The sequence below is a fragment of the Mustela nivalis genome (genome assembly GCF_964662115.1).
Source record: "Mustela nivalis genome assembly, chromosome: 1".
In the NCBI taxonomy this organism is placed as follows: domain Eukaryota; kingdom Metazoa; phylum Chordata; class Mammalia; order Carnivora; family Mustelidae; genus Mustela; species Mustela nivalis.
The window spans coordinates 214,741,102-214,757,422 of NC_139020.1; the positions used below are offsets into that span (position 1 = coordinate 214,741,102).

The 16,321-nt window shown below is 64.2% G+C and overlaps 2 protein-coding genes and 1 long non-coding RNA gene across 9 annotated transcripts; 2 read left to right on the forward strand and 1 right to left on the reverse strand.

Moving 5' to 3' along the window:
* Nucleotides 1-3,293: 3,293 nt before the first annotated feature.
* GAMT (guanidinoacetate N-methyltransferase) lies at nt 3,294-6,188 on the forward strand. The gene is made up of 6 exons (XM_082737270.1): nt 3,294-3,541; nt 4,483-4,628; nt 4,828-4,891; nt 5,154-5,221; nt 5,382-5,492; nt 5,824-6,188. The coding sequence occupies exons 1-6, from the start codon at nt 3,361-3,363 to the stop codon at nt 5,962-5,964; spliced, it is 711 nt and encodes a 236-aa protein (XP_082593396.1). The 5' UTR covers nt 3,294-3,360; the 3' UTR covers nt 5,965-6,188.
* Nucleotides 6,189-6,712: 524 nt separating this feature from the next.
* NDUFS7 (NADH:ubiquinone oxidoreductase core subunit S7) lies at nt 6,713-13,161 on the reverse strand (the record flags this gene model as incomplete). 6 transcript variants are annotated; one of them, XM_082737208.1, is made up of 9 exons in its annotated part: nt 13,008-13,147; nt 12,263-12,296; nt 11,345-11,413; nt 10,761-10,878; nt 9,563-9,742; nt 9,443-9,489; nt 8,669-8,757; nt 7,968-8,060; nt 6,713-6,960 (listed from the first exon to the last, which is right to left on the reverse strand). In XM_082737208.1, the coding sequence occupies exons 1-9, from the start codon at nt 13,021-13,023 to the stop codon at nt 6,863-6,865; spliced, it is 744 nt and encodes a 247-aa protein (XP_082593334.1). In that variant the 5' UTR covers nt 13,024-13,147. The 6 variants fall into 6 exon arrangements, with proteins under 6 accessions (XP_082593334.1, XP_082593333.1, XP_082593335.1 ...); XM_082737207.1 differs by lacking the exon at nt 13,008-13,147 and adding an exon at nt 12,672-12,732; XM_082737209.1 differs by lacking the exon at nt 7,968-8,060 and having other exon boundaries at nt 13,008-13,161.
* Nucleotides 8,757-10,465, forward strand: LOC309867940. Of its 2 annotated transcripts, none has more exons than XR_014313406.1 (3): nt 8,757-8,967; nt 9,107-9,206; nt 10,100-10,465. It is a non-coding gene; the product is annotated as an uncharacterized lncRNA (long non-coding RNA). The 2 variants fall into 2 exon arrangements; XR_014313407.1 differs by having other exon boundaries at nt 10,132-10,465.
* Nucleotides 13,162-16,321: the final 3,160 nt, after the last annotated feature.

The following is a 16,321-nucleotide window of genomic DNA, read 5'->3' on the forward strand; positions in this document are numbered from 1 at the left end:
ATACACAGGATGCGGTCAAGTGACGGAAGCCAGACACCAACTGTTCAAATAATGTATTCTTGAAAAGGTGGACGCCGGGGTGCCTGGCTGGCTCAGTCCGCAGCTCTGCGGTGGGCGTACAATCTGCTTAGAAGGTCCGCTGACAGTGCAGGCGGGGTGCCCGGTGGAAGAGCCGAGTCCTGCACCTGCCACGGGGGCAAACGTGTTAGGGCTTTGTATGTTTACTGTGTATATATTTTTTTTAATCTCATTTATTTATTTGAGGGAGAGAGAGTGAGAGAGCATGAGTGGGGAGAAGGCCAGAGGGAGAAGCAGACTCCCAGCCAAGCAGGGAGCCTGATGCGGGACTCAATCCCAGGACTCCAGGATCATGACCTGAGCGGAAGAGATTGGCTTAACCCACTGAGCCCCCCAGGCGCCCCTACTCCGGATGTTTTAAAAAAGATAAACTAGCGGGCACCTGGGTGGCTCAGTGGGTTGAGCCACTACCTTCTGCTCAGGTCATGATCTCAGGGCTCTCTGCTCAGCAGGGAGCCTGCTTCCTCTCTCTCTCTCTCTCTCTCTCTCTCTCTCTCTCTCTCGGCCTGCCTCTCTGCCTGCTTGTGGTCTCTGTCTGTCCAATAAATAAATAAAATCTTTAAAAAAAAAAAAAAGATACCTAGCCAGTTTGTTTTTCCCTCCTTCCTGACTCATTTCCTAGCTCCTGCCCCAGAGCGAATGCTGTGACAATGGCAGGTATGCGGACACTTCTGAGTCTACTTCTAACATGGAGACATGCATGTCCAATCCACAAAATATAGCTTTGGTCTCTTTTCAAATGCTGGACAATAAACATAAAATTCAAAATCATAACCATCTCTAAGTGCACCACTCAGTGGCGGGAAGCCCTCACATCACCCTCCGTCTCCAGACCTCTCCATCCCCCAAACGGAGACTCTGTCCCCACGAAGCACGGACTCCCCAGCCCTGCCCCAGCCCCCGCTCCCACCCCCTCCTCTGGGGCCCTCCTGGGAGTGGGGACCTGCAGGACAGGTCCTTCTGGGTCTGGTTCCTCTCGCTGAGCCCCGTGTCCTCGAGTCCCTCCCCGTGGTGGCAGGAGACAGGGTCCCTCCCTTTCTTGGGGTGAATGATATTTCAGTGTGTGGATGGACGGGCAGGTTGTGTTTATCCTCCATCTACTCACAGACATTTGGGTGGTTTCCACCTCTGGCCGCTGTGAACACAATGTACAAATATCTGCCCTATCCCTCTTAATTCGAAAGTTTTGTCTTTGAAGTAAGAAGAGGGGATGCCTGGGTGGCTCAGTGGGTTAAGCCTCTGCCTTCTGCTCAGATCATGACCTCAGGGTCCGGGATGGAGCCCCCCATGGGGGCGGGGGGCGTCTCTGCTCAGCAGGGAGCCCGCTTCCCCCACCCCGCCATGTCTCTGCCTACTTGTGATCTCTGTCAAATAAATCTTTAAAAAAAAAAGTTATAATTTTGTATACTACATACATACACATACATATGGTAACATGGATATTGGCGGGTAAAGCAGAGAGGCACTGGACAGCAACCACAGGACTGTTCTGTCATGGTTGCCATGTGGCTTGTAATTATCTCATTCACTTACTGTTTTATTTTTTTTAATTTTTAATTTTTTTTAAGTAGGCGCCACACCCAGCGTGGGGCTTGAACTCACGGCCCTGACACCTAGAGCCGCACACTCCACAGATGGAGCCAGCCAGGTGCCCCACTTATGACTTATTCTTGTTCATTCCCCTCCCCAGTAGGCTCTGAGCTCCAAGGGAGTCCGGATGGAACCCCCAAATTAAGGTACCCCTTATGTGTCTGATGAATGAATGACCATCACTTCCCAGGACCCACTGCCGCACAGCAGGGCTGGCACACTTTTTCTGTACAGAACAAAGTAGTAAATATTTTTGGTTTTGTTGGGCGTGAGGTTTCACGGCCATGACTCACCTGGACCGTTACAGCTGGAAAACACGAGCGTGCCGATGGTAACAAGCGGAGCTGGCTCCGTGCCGATACAACTTTATTTGCCCACGCACAAAGGTGAATGTCATGTAACTTCCATGTGTTGTAAAATAGTCTTTTGGGTTCCCCCCCAGCTATTTAAAAATGTAAAAACCATCCTAAGCCATACTGAAAGGACACCAGGGGGATGGGCTCTGCAGGCTGATGGCAACTCTGTAACATACGAGCGCTCAGACCGAACCGGTCCCCTTTGTGATCAGCAGTACGTGTTACATGTGTGTATGTGTGACATGGGTCTACGTAATCTGGTAAGACTGGATCGGATGCATCCCGCCTCGCGTCCTCTCTGCCCAGCCTTGCTGTGGCCCGTCACGGACATCACTTGCCGTCTTGGACTCCAGGCTGTGAAGGGCAGACAGTCGCAGCACACACTAGGGTCTCTCACAAGGAGTGACCTCGTGTCGCTCCCTTGCCAACATGAGCAGGAAGGAGTGTGGCCCATCTGAGAGGAGAGGAAGAGGAAGCTGGAACAGAAACCGTTTGGCTAAATTGCCAGCCAGACCGTAATGTGCAGTCGCTGCTTTTTGGGATGGAGTCCAAGTTGCATGGAGATGACCACCGGGAGGTCCCTTATCTCAGGGGACAATGAAGCCACAAGGGAGGCTCTGAGCTGACTGCCCCCTCCCGGCTTTTGCTCAGGCTCTGTTGGGGCAGCAGCCTCTGAGAGTTCCCCAGCGACCCCGGCTTCCTGCTCTTCCGGGGCCTGTGTGATCCCTACCCTCCTGTGCCAGGCCAGGAGGACCGGGTCACTTCTGTGATTAGACAGCTCTGACGTTGCAGATTCTCCTGCTGGCTCTGATGAAGCACGTGGCCAGCCTGCGGAGGCCCGCGCAGCCGTGGACTGAGGCCCTCCCACCACCCACAGCCAGTGCCCAGGCTTGGAAGCGGGTCCTTCCCTAGAGGCGGCCTCGGGGGCGCCCCCACAACTGGCTGGCCCCTGCCCGCAGCATTCCGACAGGGGGAGGGACAGGGGACCCAGCTAAGGGATGATAAACGGGCGCCGCTGGAAAAGGCCATGTCCGGGGCAACCTCTTCCACAGCCACGGCTAGCCGGTCCGAGCGGCCTTCTGTCTCAGGCAGGGCGTTCCCGGCCATCGCTTCAACTCCGCGACATTGAGCGAGCGCGCCGCCTGGTCACGGGGCTGGGCCCAGGGCGCGTTCCGCGCGGTGTCCGCCCCAGGCCCGCGGGTCCACCGCGCAGAAGGCGCCCGGCCCCGCCCCCGCGTGCGGCCCCGCCCCCGCCCCCGCCCCCGCCCCACAAGGCCTCGGCGCGACCAGGCCCGCGCGTCCCGAGCCGAGTCCGGCTGCGCGCCCCGCCGCCAGCATGAGCGCCCCCGCCGCGCCCCCCATCTTCGCCCCCGGCGAGAACTGCAGCCCCGCGTGGCAGGCGGCGCCCGCGGCCTACGACGCGGCGGACACGCAGCTGCAGATCCTCGGCAAGCCGGTGATGGAGCGCTGGGAGACCCCCTACATGCACGCGCTGGCGGCCGCCGCCACCTCCAAAGGTAGCCGGGCGCGCAGGGGTAAACTGAGGCCGAAGGCCGCCCAGATCCGGGGTCCAGCCTGCTCTCCCGCTGAGGTGCAATCGAGCCCCTCGGTGTGCCCGTTTTCCCGCCCGCAAAATGAGGCTAGCGGGGGGCAACGGGCAAGTAAAGGGGGTGCTGCGGGCACGGGCTTGCACACAGCAGGCGCCTAAGTACCGGAACCTCCTATCCCGGGGTGATGGGCCCCCACCCCGCAGACAGGGACAGGCTGGGTCGGGGGAATGAGCCCGACGACGACGACCTCCTCGGCCGGAGCTCAGCCGTGGTCCCCGCGTGAGGTGGGGGTAGGAGGTCTGTGGAGGTCGGGCGGGGCGGGGCGGGGCGGGGGCGCTGCCCAGGCATCCGCGGGGAATGTGCCGCCCAGAAGCCCACAGAAGCCCCGCCCCTGCTAAGAATGGCTGGGGGTGGGGAGCGGAGGCTGGGAAGCAGCTGCAGGGGTGGAGGTCTGAGGGTCCCCAGGGGCAGGGCATGGGTCCTCTGGCACCTGTGCTTCTGCCTGGCGAATGAGCGCACCCAGCGTCCCTGCCTAGCTGGGGTGTTCCCGGTCTGTCTTTGAGCCAGTGGGGACCCATCTCCTCCCCAGTTGTTGCAGGTCTGAGCCCTCAAACCTGCACCCCCTTATCGTAGCAAGCAAGGGTCGGAGGTGGAGAAAAGTAACCAACTGGAGAGATAAGGGCCAGTGGGGCTCAAAGTCCAGGGTCTGACCCCCCCCCCCAGGGCCATGCGTAAACTCCGCTGCCCACACCTCCCTGGCCCCTGGCCAGAGCCCACGCCGTTCCCGCTCAGGGCTACTGTGTTCCAAACCTCCGGCCCACTTGTGCCCGCCTGGCCTTGTGCCTCCTCCTCCAGGCAGCTGCCCAGCCCCCACCTGGCGAGTGATACGGGGCTCTTTGTGTGCCCAGGGGGCCGGGTGCTGGAGGTTGGCTTCGGCATGGCCATCGCAGCTTCCAAGGTGCAGGAGGCCCCCATTGAGGAGCACTGGGTCATCGAGTGCAATGACAGCGTCTTCCAGCGGCTCCAGGCCTGGGCCCAGCAGCAGCCACACAAGGTGCCCACGCCTGCCTGCCCCGGAGGGCCCCTGCCCCGGAGGGCCCCTGCCCCGGAGGGCGTGGGGGCCCGGTCCCTGCGGATGGAGGAAGTGGCATTCTCCCCTGGGAACTCCCCTGCCCTCTCCCTTACGGCCGGGGGAGGGGAGAGGCCGGACACCAGAGACCCTCCATCTTCTCTTTTTGTCCCCCCGGCCCCAGGTGGTTCCCTTGCAAGGCCTGTGGGAGGATGTGGCCCCTGCCCTGCCCGATGGCCACTTTGATGGTAAGGGGAGAAGGGTCTGGGGGTGCTGCCTGAAGTTCCGCCCCCAGCCCCGCTCCGTGGCCCGAGGACGGGCCTTGTCAGGACCGCGCATGGTAGTGTCGGCTGGGGGGTGGGCGGCGGATGCCAGAGAACTGCTGCAGGAGACAAGGTCCCCGGGGGCGGCAGCAGACCGAGAGTTCAGGGCACAGCTGGACCCTCTGTGCACACAACCCTGCTGGGGCCACTGCCCAGCCCTGAGCTCTGGCCCCCACTACCTGTGTAGGGATCCTGTATGACACCTACCCGCTGTCTGAGGAGACCTGGCACACACACCAGTTCAAGTTCATCAGGGTAGGGCCTGTATGGGGGGGGTCACCCCAGGGGCGAGTGCGGGTGGGGCATTCACACCTTCTCCCTGCTTCTCTGACCGGCAGGGAAGGTGGGAGGCCCCCAGGGAAGTGGCTTCTGTCCACACCCCTGACCTCCCTCCTGACCACTGTTCCCTGCCCAGGACCATGCCTTTCGCTTGCTGAAGCCCGGGGGCCTCCTGACCTACTGCAACCTCACCTCCTGGGGGGAGCTGATGAAGTCCCAGTACTCTGACATCGTCACCATGTTTGAGGTGCGGCAGCCTGGGAGCTCTGCTGGGGGGGGGGGTCCCTGCACTGCCCCGCACTCTGGCCCCCTCCAGCCACCAGGACCTTACAGGGTTAGGCAGGCTGTCCCTGCTGTGTGGGCGACGTGTGGAGGCCAGCCTGCTGACGCCCCACGGTGGGGCACTGCTCCCTGAGCTTAGACGCCTGGAGGGGGCCCTCGCAGCCGTGGGCTCTCCTGGTTCTGTGGGCCAGTGGCCAGGCTGCCGAGCCCGACTCCCAGGGGCCTCGGCAACTGTACTGCCGTCCTGGGAAGAGTGGGTCCCATGGCCCTGCAAGTGACACCCCCCACCCCCCCAGGAGACGCAGGTGCCCACCTTACTGGAGGCGGGCTTCAGGCGGGAGAACATCGGTGTGGAGCTGGTGGAGCTGGCCCCACCGGCCGAGTGCCGCTACTACGCCTTCCCACAGATGATCGTGCCCCTGGTCCGTAAGCACTGAGCCTGCTGGGCCTCGGGCTCAGCCTCCGGGGGGGCTTCAGTCCTGTCCCGGTGCCCCCACTCAGTGCCTTCATAGCCAGGAGTGCAGGCTCTGGGCTCTCAGTACTGGGTTCAAGTCCAAACACACCAGCAGTGGGACAAGCTTCCCTGACCTTCCCCGTCCATGTCCTCAAGGACCCAATAAATGCCAGCCCTGGGCTTGCCCGACCAGCAGGACAGCGCAAACATGTGCTTGTGGTGACTTCTCCTGCCTCTCCAAACAGTACACACGTAGAACATCGTCATCTGTTGAACCGAATTCCGGGGAGACGGGGGCGGGGGGGGGGTACTCTGCCCCAGCACGTGAGCTTCCCTGTGCCCTCGACAGACCTATAGGACCACGGGGGCATAGTGGATGGACACTTGTCAGCCCGTCCCCCAGCCGGCCACTGAAGCAGAGAGCGGGCAGTGCGCATCGGGGCTACGCAGCCACCGAGTCCCGGGTCCCACCCCATCAGGTCAGGGGGAGGGCCTTAAACAAAGCAAAACCTTTGACCCCAGGACCCTCGCCTCACCCCTCCACAGGCGCCGAGTGCGCCCGCCGCTGCCCCGGGGCTACCCGCTCTTCCATCCCCAGGCTCTCGGCCCGTCCACCGCCCTCTTGCAGGGCCTCAGTGGTTCCGTGCACAGGACTAGGCCTGTCTGGCACAGCGCCCCCCCTCTCCCACTCCCAGCGCGCCCACAGCCACCTGTCACACAGGGAGGGGGACGCGCGGAGTTCTGTCTGTTTATTGACCAGAGCGGGGTGGGGGGGGCAGGCGGCAGGAGCCGCGGGAGCCGGAGCGGGGCCAGAGCCGGGGCCGGAGCGGGGCCGGAGCGGGGCCAGAGCGGGGCCGGAGCGGGGCCAGAGCCGGGCCGCGCTACCTGCGGTACCAAATCCTCAGCTTCTTCTCCCGCTTGATCTTCCTCTGCAGCTGCAGAATGCCATACAGCAGCGCCTCGGCCGTGGGCGGGCAGCCTGCGGGATGGGCCCTGCCTCAGTCTCCCTGCCCACTGCGGGTGGCCAGATCCCGCCCTGCGCCCTCCGCCCCACCCCAACCGGTGCCGGCATGCTGGGAACTGCCCCCCCCCCCGCCCCTGCCACCGCCACCAGGGCCACTGACAGACCCCTGCTGCTTGGCAAAGTGCGCCTCCGCCTCCATGGGGATGGTCAAAGGGGAGGCTGGGCACAGCAGCTGGAGGCCACATGGGCCCTGGGACCAGAAGCGGGCAGCAGAGCCATGTCCAGGGAGGGGTCTGAGGCGGCCAGGGCACCGTCTCCAGCACCGTCTCTAGCCTGTACTGTCCAGGCTGGGGATTCGAGCCATCACAGGGAAGGAGGCACTGAGTTTCTGACCCTGGTAGTCAAGCCATGGGCCGTGAGGACGATCGGGCTGCCCGTTCTGGGCCCAGCTGCCCTGTCCGCTAGCCCGATGACCTGGCCTGGGGCCTCTGGGAGGACAAGCACAGGTAGCCCGCTGACCCTGGGCCACGCTAGCCCCTGGTGGTAGTGCCCTTGGAAGGCAGGGAGGGATGGGGGAGTCTGGGGGGCAGGACAGCCAGGCCGGGCAGGGAGGCCCCCACGGCCCACAGGAGGGAAGCCCTGGGGCCCCCATCCCCACCACCCCACCAGAAGCAGAGGGACAGGTCACCTCCCAGGGGGGAGTGGCCCGGAAGGACAACCACAGGCACAGCTGGTCCTCGGCCCAAAATCCGGCAGTGCTGTCCCCAGAGCCCGCCTGGTGCAGGGGGCTGGGCTCGGAGGGGAGACCTGCCCTCGGTCACACAGGCAACGGGGCAGCTGGGCAGGGCCTGGCCTCTATCCGCAGGATGGATTCTCCCATGCCCACCCCCCCAGACGGGCCCCAGCACCCCACAATGGGCAACACCCCGGGGGCTGGCGTGGCCACGGCCCTCAGCAAATGTCTCCAGAACGCTTATCACCACCAACCACCGTCCCTCTGAAGGGCACCAGAGTGTCGTGACCTAAACCTTCCCGGGCACCCTGGAGTTGGCGCCTCGAGTGTCTTCGACTCGACTCGCCTTGCCAGGGCTCAGGTTGGGCTTCCTGTGGGGGCACTGAGAACCCAGGAACACGGGTCTCTGTCTGCAACTGAGCACCACCAGCTGAACCCTGACCTCCGACACAGGAAGGGCAGAGGCCCCGGGGCCCAAGCGCGGCCAGACACAGGCTTCACGCAGACACGCGGTCCTTTTCCGGGGACAGGATCGCAGAGGCTCCTCGCCTTCCCGACGCACGTGACTGCGTTGGGCGTTTCCATCTGTGCCGCACGGCCACCCCGGCGACCTGGGCTCCAAGGGAGCCGCGCCCTCCTCATGAGAACGAGACCCCATGCACCCCGGCCCTGGCCTCGGGGGCCATTCTGCTTTCTAACTGCGTCTCTCTGGCTTGTGTCTGCCGTGTGGAACCACGCAAAGTGCGTCCGCAGACGGCTGAGGAGCCGTCCTCACCCAGCGCAGGCTCAGGCTTCTTCCCGCACCGGCCGGGGCCCCCGGCTGGGTAAGACCCAAGACTCTGCAGCTGGGGAGACCTTCAGGGCACAAGGGAGGAGGGACTGGGGCTTCCCTCTTCTGCTTGTGCCTACACCGGTTTGCCTGGGAAGGGCGGGAGCCCGCAGCCCCTGCAGGGGTGTGGGGAGCCTGTGACACGGACAGGGCGGGCTCACCTGGGACGTAGATGTCCACGGGCACGATGCGGTCACAGCCCCTCACCACGGAGTACGAGTAGTGGTAGTAGCCTCCTCCGTTGGCACAGCTGGAGGGGGCGGCACGGTGAGCGCACGCTGGCGCCCCCCTGCCCCCCCACCTGCCTCCAGGGGCAAAGAAGAGCCCGGAATGGGCAGGACGGGGACGCGCAGTCCCTGAAGAGAGGAACGGCCACCCGAGGACCGGGGAGACCGAAGCAAATGGACGGCCCGAGCCCACGGCCGCAGGGAGGGACCAGACGCAGGAGGCCCCTCGGGGTGTGAGTCCACACGAGTGACACGCCCAGACCAGGCCCCTCCACAGATGGGAGGGGGCTCGCGGGGGCTGGGGTCCAGGAGAGGGGTCGGGGGGATGATGGGAGCGTTTCCTTGGAGGATGATGGAATGTTCTGGAACTAGGGCCACAGCGGACAGCCCCGTGAATCCGTGGCCCGTCCCGGAGCTGTGCACTTGGACAGGGGCGCTGCAGGGCCCCAGCTCCACCTCCCGGAACAGTGAGGTGAGGAAGGAGCCGCTGACGTGCGGGCAAGGGACCGGGGAGGGCGGCGGGCAGCGGGGCGTGGGGGGCGCAGACGGCCCACGGAGCGGTGCCACTTACAGCCGTGCCCCAGGGCCAGGGCCAGGGCCAGGGCCAGGACGGGCGACCCGGAGCAGCGCAGGAGGGGCGCCCTGGGGAGGGGCGGCGGCAGAGGGAGCGGAGACAGGCAGGGGCGCGGCGGCGAGGCAGGCACTCACCTCCCCATGGACACGACGTAGCGCGGCTCGGGCATCTGGTCATACACCTGGAAGAGACGGTGGGGTCTGGCCACGGCTCGAGGCCGGGGCGCAGGCGGCGGGCCTCGGGGCCGGGCCTACCTTGCGGAGCGCAGGGGCCATCTTGTTGGTGAGCGTGCCGGCCACGATCATCACGTCGGACTGGCGCGGGCTGGCGCGGAAGACCACGCCGAAGCGGTCCATGTCGTAGCGCGGCGCGGCCATGTGCATCATCTCCACCGCGCAGCAGGCCAGGCCGAAGGTCATGGGCCACAAGGAGCTCTGCGGGGGCAGGGCGCTCAGCCGGGGCACGGTGCCGCAGGCCCGCCGCAGCCCGGGGCCCGGCCACCAGGCCTCCCCACGGCCGCCACGGCACCGCCAGGCCCCGAAGGGTCACCGGCCCAGGGCGGTACCAGGAAGGGAAAACAAGCCACATCTGTGGGCCAGCACCTTCCGGCGGCCACGTTCCCGAAGAAGAACCCGAGCCCAGGTGAAACGAGTGCTGACCCGTGGTCCAAGCAGGGAGTGGCCCAGCTTTCAGCACAGCGCGCGGGGCTGAGTGCTGGGAAAGCCGCACGTCGCACAGTCGAGACCCTGGGGCTCAGCCCCTGCCACTGACTCATTTGTAACACGTCCTAGGGTTCAAGGACTCCAAATGCCTATTCCTCCAGGAAGGCCTCCTGGCTGCCCTTGGCTGCCCTCTGACCACTTCCTCCATCCATTTGGTGCCTGCCTCCCTCCTGCGGTACTTTTCGGCTTGAGCCTTCCCTGCCGCCCCTGCCTCGTCGGGGACCTGCACGGGGTCCTGCCCGCCTCACTCTTGTGGGCTACACAAGAAGGCGACCTGGACAGCACGCAGGTGTGCACAGTTAGGACAACACTGCAGCGGCCATGTCCGCGCTGGAGCCACAGACCCTGATGGGACGCCAGGACACACACGCAGGAACGGACCCCAAGCACCCCCAGCAGAGCGAGGCGCTCCTGTGAGTCAGGGGGAGGCAAAAGACGTACACACAACACGCAGACTGTGCAGGCTGAGCACTGGGGGCCCGGGGGCGGGCCGTTCTCAGGTTTTTCCCAGGAAGGAACCCCTGTGCTAGACGCGCTCTGGTTTCCCAGTTAAAATCACGTCCTCATTGAAAGAGAAGGAAGAAGAAGAAAGAGAAACAGGAAATCCACAGAAGGGAGGCGGTCGTGTTCCCTGGGGCGGAGCGAGAGACCAGATCGGGGCAGGGGCACAAAGGGGACAGCAGGCCCCGCAGAGGCAGGAGGCCGGGGAGCACAGGGGGTCGGGGCTCACCCGGCGGGCCCAGTTGACGAGGTCATCGAGCTTGGCCACCACGTACTCGCCCCGGCTGCTGGGAAGGGCGGCAGATTTGGGGAGCACAGCTCCAGCCGTGGACGCAGCGGGCTGGGTGCTGGATGGGAACACACGCCGGGGGTGAACATTAGCCAGGCAGGCACCCCAACACTCCACACCTTGGTCAGGCCTGGAGCAGCCCCTCAGGGGGCAGCAGCAAGCCGGCACCACGGCCTGGTCTGGGCCGGCTCCAGCGGGAGGGGGCCGCCAGGGTCCGGCACTCACCCAGAGCAGGACGCACATGCTCAATGACCGCATGAATGACGGCTACCGGCTATGGCCCCCGTGGGCCTGTGTCCCCAGGGGAACCTGGTGTCCCTGAGCTCTGCTGACGCACTATCAAGGGCCCTGCGGGTCTGGGGTCGCACAGCCATTGTCTCGGATGTGCAGGACGGGGGCCGGGCAGGGCTCCGAGGGCAGAGCTCCATGCTGCCTCACCCTGATGGTGGAGGGAGGGCCCTGCTGCCACCCAGGGCTGCTGCGAGGGCTTTAGTGTGTGCAGGTCCCAGAAAGCCTGGCCTTACCTGCTGGGGCTGTCAGCGGCCACACTCGAGTGGACACCACGCACCTGCGTAGCCACGCCCACACCGGAGCTGCAGGGAAAGGGGGTGCACATGAAGAGGAGCCTGGGTTGCCCCAAGGCGCTGTGACAAAGGCTGTGCTGGAGCACGGATGGGGACACTTCTCCCAGGGGCCAAATCTGGCCTCTGCCTGTTTTTGTCAATAAAGTTTTATTGACACACAACCACATCCACCCATCTCTGCCTGTCGGATCTGTTTTCACAAAGGCAGAGCGGAGCAGCCTGCACAGAGCCCATCTGGCCCTTCATGGAAAGTCTGCTGAGCCTGTCCGAAAGGGGTCTGCTTTCCATTTCCTAGTTCTCTCATTTTCTCCTTTATTTTACAGTGAACGCAGTGATTCCTAGAAAAATGGTCTTATGGAAACAAGGCAAAGTCAGCCCAAAGCCACATGCTCCTTGAAGCCTCCCACTCCCCCCATCAGGAGAGCCTCTCCCGAGATCCGCCATGTCCCTGCCCCGGGGCGCCGGAGATTCCATTTCTGGGCTCTGTCCGCGGAGAGAGACCCGGGACCGCCAGCCTCCCTGACCTGAGGAGGCCTAGGGGAGGCTGCCACCTGAGCAGACGCACCAAACGCCTCCCTGCCACAGGTAGCAGGTGCGCCGTGAGTGGATGTGGGTGTGAATGCGGGCTTTGCCACCACCTGGACTGTCCCCATGGAGGGGCCTGACCGCCAGCTGCTGTTGGAGACGGCCAGTCCACTGCCGGTCCCTGTTGCTGCCTGACTCACCACGGGACCTTCAGGAGGTGGGCACCACCCGGCCCCCTGGCCGCCTCATGCTGCTGGAGGGTCCTCCCAGCACCCCCCCTCCACCGAGCCTGCCCCGGCAGGGCCTTGTGGCTGGAGAGACGCAGACACTCACCGCAGAGCCAGGATCCGGCCGAGCAGGCGGGGAGCTGCGGAGAGAACCGGCGGGGCAGGCAGTGAGGGGAGGCAGCAGCCCACACCGGCGGCCTCCAGGAGGTTGCACAGGAGCCCCACGCCCCGCGCCCTTCCTCTTACCCTTGGTCTATCTAAATTCCACGCTCGGTTAAGAGGGGCCTCTGCAAATGGGACCCACACAGTGACCCTCCCCTGCCCGGACAAAAAGGCCACCTCACCCCCCGGCCAGCCAGCCTCCCGTTCCTCCGCACGTCAGTGTCGGTCCTGCCTCAGGGCCTTTGCACTGGCCGGTCCCGCCGTTTGGAGCTCCCTGCCCCAGGCGGGCACACGCCGGCCCTTCCTAACGGGCGGGTTTCGGGCCCTACCGTCCCCCGGGGTCGATCGGGCACCTGTTCTACCCCCATCTGCGTGGTGGGGCGCCCGGCTCTCTCCCATGACGCCGGGGCCTCCCCGGGGTCCGCTGGGTCCTCCGGCTGGGCCTGACGACCGAGCCGGCCAGCGGCGCTCCGGGACCCAGCGGCCTGGGGCGCAGACTCAGGGCCGGGGATGCGCTCGCGGCGTGGGCAGCGCCGTCCCCTCGGGGCCTGCGGGATCGCGCCCCCGGGACGCGGACCACCGCCGGCCGCGCAACCCCGGCCCCTGTGCCCGTGCGGGCCGCCCCAGGCCGCGGGGGCCCCGCTCCCGAGCGCGCGGCCGCCGCAGCCCCGCGGCCCCGACCCGCTCACCCGCCAGAGCCGCCATGTCCGCCGCGGCCTTCAAACAACCTCTGCGGTCCGTCCGCGCCGGCGCTCCGGGTCCCCGGGGCCGCCTGCCAAAGCGGCTCGGCTGCGGCGCGGAAGCCGGGCCCCGGCGCCACCACGTTCCGCCTCCGCGGACGGCCCCCCGCCGCGCGCCCCGGAAGCGCCCCCGGGACGCGCGGGCCCGGCGGGGGAGCGGGGGCGCGGGGGGCGTCGCGGCAAAAGCGGGCCGGTCGCTCGCCTTCTCCTCCCGTCGGGGACAAAAGGCGAGAACCGCGTCCCTGGGTGGGCTCGAACCACCAACCTTTCGGTTAACAGCCGAACGCGCTAACCGATTGCGCCACAGAGACGGCGCTGCGGCCCGCCGCCCCCTGGGCGTCTATGAGGCGCGCGCTCCCGGGAGGCCGCGCGCGGGCGGTGGCGGCGCGCGGGCGGCGCGGCGCGAGCCGGACTCCGAGCCACGGCGACCCCTGCCGCTCAGCCGAAATAGCTCAGTTGGGAGAGCGTTAGACTGAAGATCTAAAGGTCCCTGGTTCGATCCCGGGTTTCGGCAGCTGTTTTGGCGCCGCGGCTCTTGCCTTTCCGAGCCCAGAATGTAACCCATTCTGCGGATGCGGGGCAGGGCCGCTGGCCCCGGCCCACGGGGGGACGGAACAGGCCCGCCACACCCCTGTCTCCGCCCTCAAGACCTTGATTCCAGCCCAAACGTGGACTCCACCCCAATTCCCAGTACTCTTTAAAGGGCAGGAATAAAAGGCGCTTCTTGTCGCGAACACCCAAACCGGTGACGTTCTTGCGATCCTGCTGGATTTTACCCTTGGGGGAAACTGAGGCTCCCACAGGCAAGCGCAGGCCAGCGGCAGGCAGGCCTCCCGGCAGGAGCCTTCCAGGCCCGCGAAGCCCTGCCCAGCCCCCCTGGTCTCGATTCCCGGGGAGCTCCAAGTCCCAGGAGGGAGGAGAGGGACCTCCGCCCTCTCCCTCCTGCGCCCCGCTGGCCATGGAGCTGGACTTCCCAACTTACATCAACTTTGCATTTTAGGCTCCTTCGAGTCACAGAAAAGTTGCCCAGGTTTGGGGCTCCTGTGCACCCAACACCCAGTCCCCCATTGTTAGCTGCTGACACCGCCAGACACATTTGCTGCAATTCATGAACCAAAGTGCCTGTTACTGAAGTCTGAGCTTTCTGCAAGTTTTGTTTTCCCACAACATCCTTGCCCCACGAGGGAGGAGCCCTGGAGTCCGAGCCCCCAGCCCCAGCTGAACTTCGCCTCAAGAGACCTGAGAGTCGCCTCAGTGAATTGCCAATCCCACGGGAACCAAGGTGGACCTTTCCCAGCTGCGGGGGGCCGTGGGCGTGGTCAAGGCTGCTTGAAGGAGGCAGTGAGGTGGACAGGGAGGTCAGAGCCGGGCTTGCGGGGAGGGCCCCGCCATGGGAGGCCTGCTGGGGAGTGAGCTGGGTGGTGGGCAGAGGGCGAGGGTCTGGGGAAGGGAGCAGAGACCCCAAGAAGGGACAGCACACACCAGGGGCCAGGTGCCGGGAACATGGACAGGAGGGCCCCTGAATCAGGGACAGCCTATTTCTTGTGCCACTGTGCCTCCCTGAGGTTTCGGATTCTTAGCCTGTAGTGAATAGTTTTTTTAAAGATTTTATTTGAGAGAGAGAGACAGCACTCATGTGTGGGTATGAGCAGGGGTGGGGGGCGCAGAGGGAGAAGCAGACTCCACACTGAGCAGGGAGCCTGAGTGTGGACTCCATCCCCAAACCCCAAGATCATGACCTGAGCTGAAGGCAGATGCCCAACAGAGTAACCCACGCATCCTGTGAATTAGTTGTTTTTTCTTTAAAGATCTTACTTTTTCGGGGCGCCTGGGTGGCTCAGTGGGTTAAGCCTCTGCCTTTGGCTCAGGTCATGATCCCAGGGTCCTGGGCTCAGGTCATGATCCCAGGGTCCTGGGATCGAGTCCCGCATCGGGCTCTCTGCTCCACAGGAAGCCTGCTTCCTCCTCTCTCTCTCTCTCTCTCTGCCTGCCTCTCTGCCTACTTGTGATCTCTCTGTCAAATAAATAAATAAAATCTTTTTTTTTTAAAGATTTTATTTATTTATCAGAGAGAGAGGGGGAGAGAGCAAGCACAGGCAGACAGAATGGCAGGCAGAGGCAGAGGGAGAAGCAGGCTCCCTGCCGAACAAGGAGCCCGATGCGGGACTCGATCCCAGGACGCCGGGATCACGACCTGAGCCGAAGGCAGCTGCTTAACCAACTGAGCCACCCAGGTGCCCCATAAATAAATAAAATCTTAAAAAAAAAAAAAAAAAGATCTTTTTCCCCTTCAGTTGCTCTTTTTTTTTTTTTTTTTTAATTTAAAGGCTTTATTTGACAGAGATCCCACGTAGACAGAGAGGCAGAGAGGCAGAGAGAGATGGGGAAGCAGGCTCCCCACTGAGCAGAGAACCCGATATGGGGCTCGATCCCAGGACCCTAGGATCATGACCTGAGCGGAAGGCAGAGGCTCAACCCACTGAACCCCCCAGGCGCCCCTAAAGACTTTACTCTTTAAAGATTTTATTTGGCAGCGAGCGAGCGAGGACACACAAGTACTTCGACGCGGGGCTCCATCCCAGGACCCTGGCATCATGACCTAAGCCGAAGGTAGATGCTTCACTGACTGAGCCACCCAGGCGCCCCTAAAGATTTTAAGTAATTCTGTGCCCAACACCGGGCTCTAAATTACAACCCCAAGATCAAGAGTCAAACACTCCACCAGCTGAGCCAGCCAGCCCCCCCCCCACCGCACCCCAGTGACTTTTTAAAAATCAGTTTTTTAGATAAAACAATAGACTTGAAGAAGGGCCAAGGTATGTGCAATGACAATTCCCGTCTCAGGAAGCGGGAGTGACCACGGGTGCGGGGGCTGGGACCGCCGGCTTAGCAGGAGCTTCTGCAGGGCCTTGGGGTCCGGATGGGAAGCAGTTCAGAGAAGGGATGGGCAGGGGGAGGGGGGAGGCAGGGGGGCCACACAGAGGCCAGCGAGCGGGACTGCAGAGGGAAGGGGCAGAGGTGCGGGCGGGGTGCGGGGGGCGGGGGGGGGGGTTAGGCAAGCCCGCCCGGTTTGTGGTGAGGGGTGCTCCGGGCACTGAGCGAAGGGTGCAGGACGCTCGGCCCCCGCAGCACCCGGGACGGCTGCTGGAGAATGACCCGGCCTGAGAGTGGGCGCCGGGAGGAGGAGCCGGGCCAGGCGCTGGCTGCCTGCGGAAGTCCGTCCCAGCTGTGCCTGCTTCTCCAGGGGCCCCCATTAGGCCACC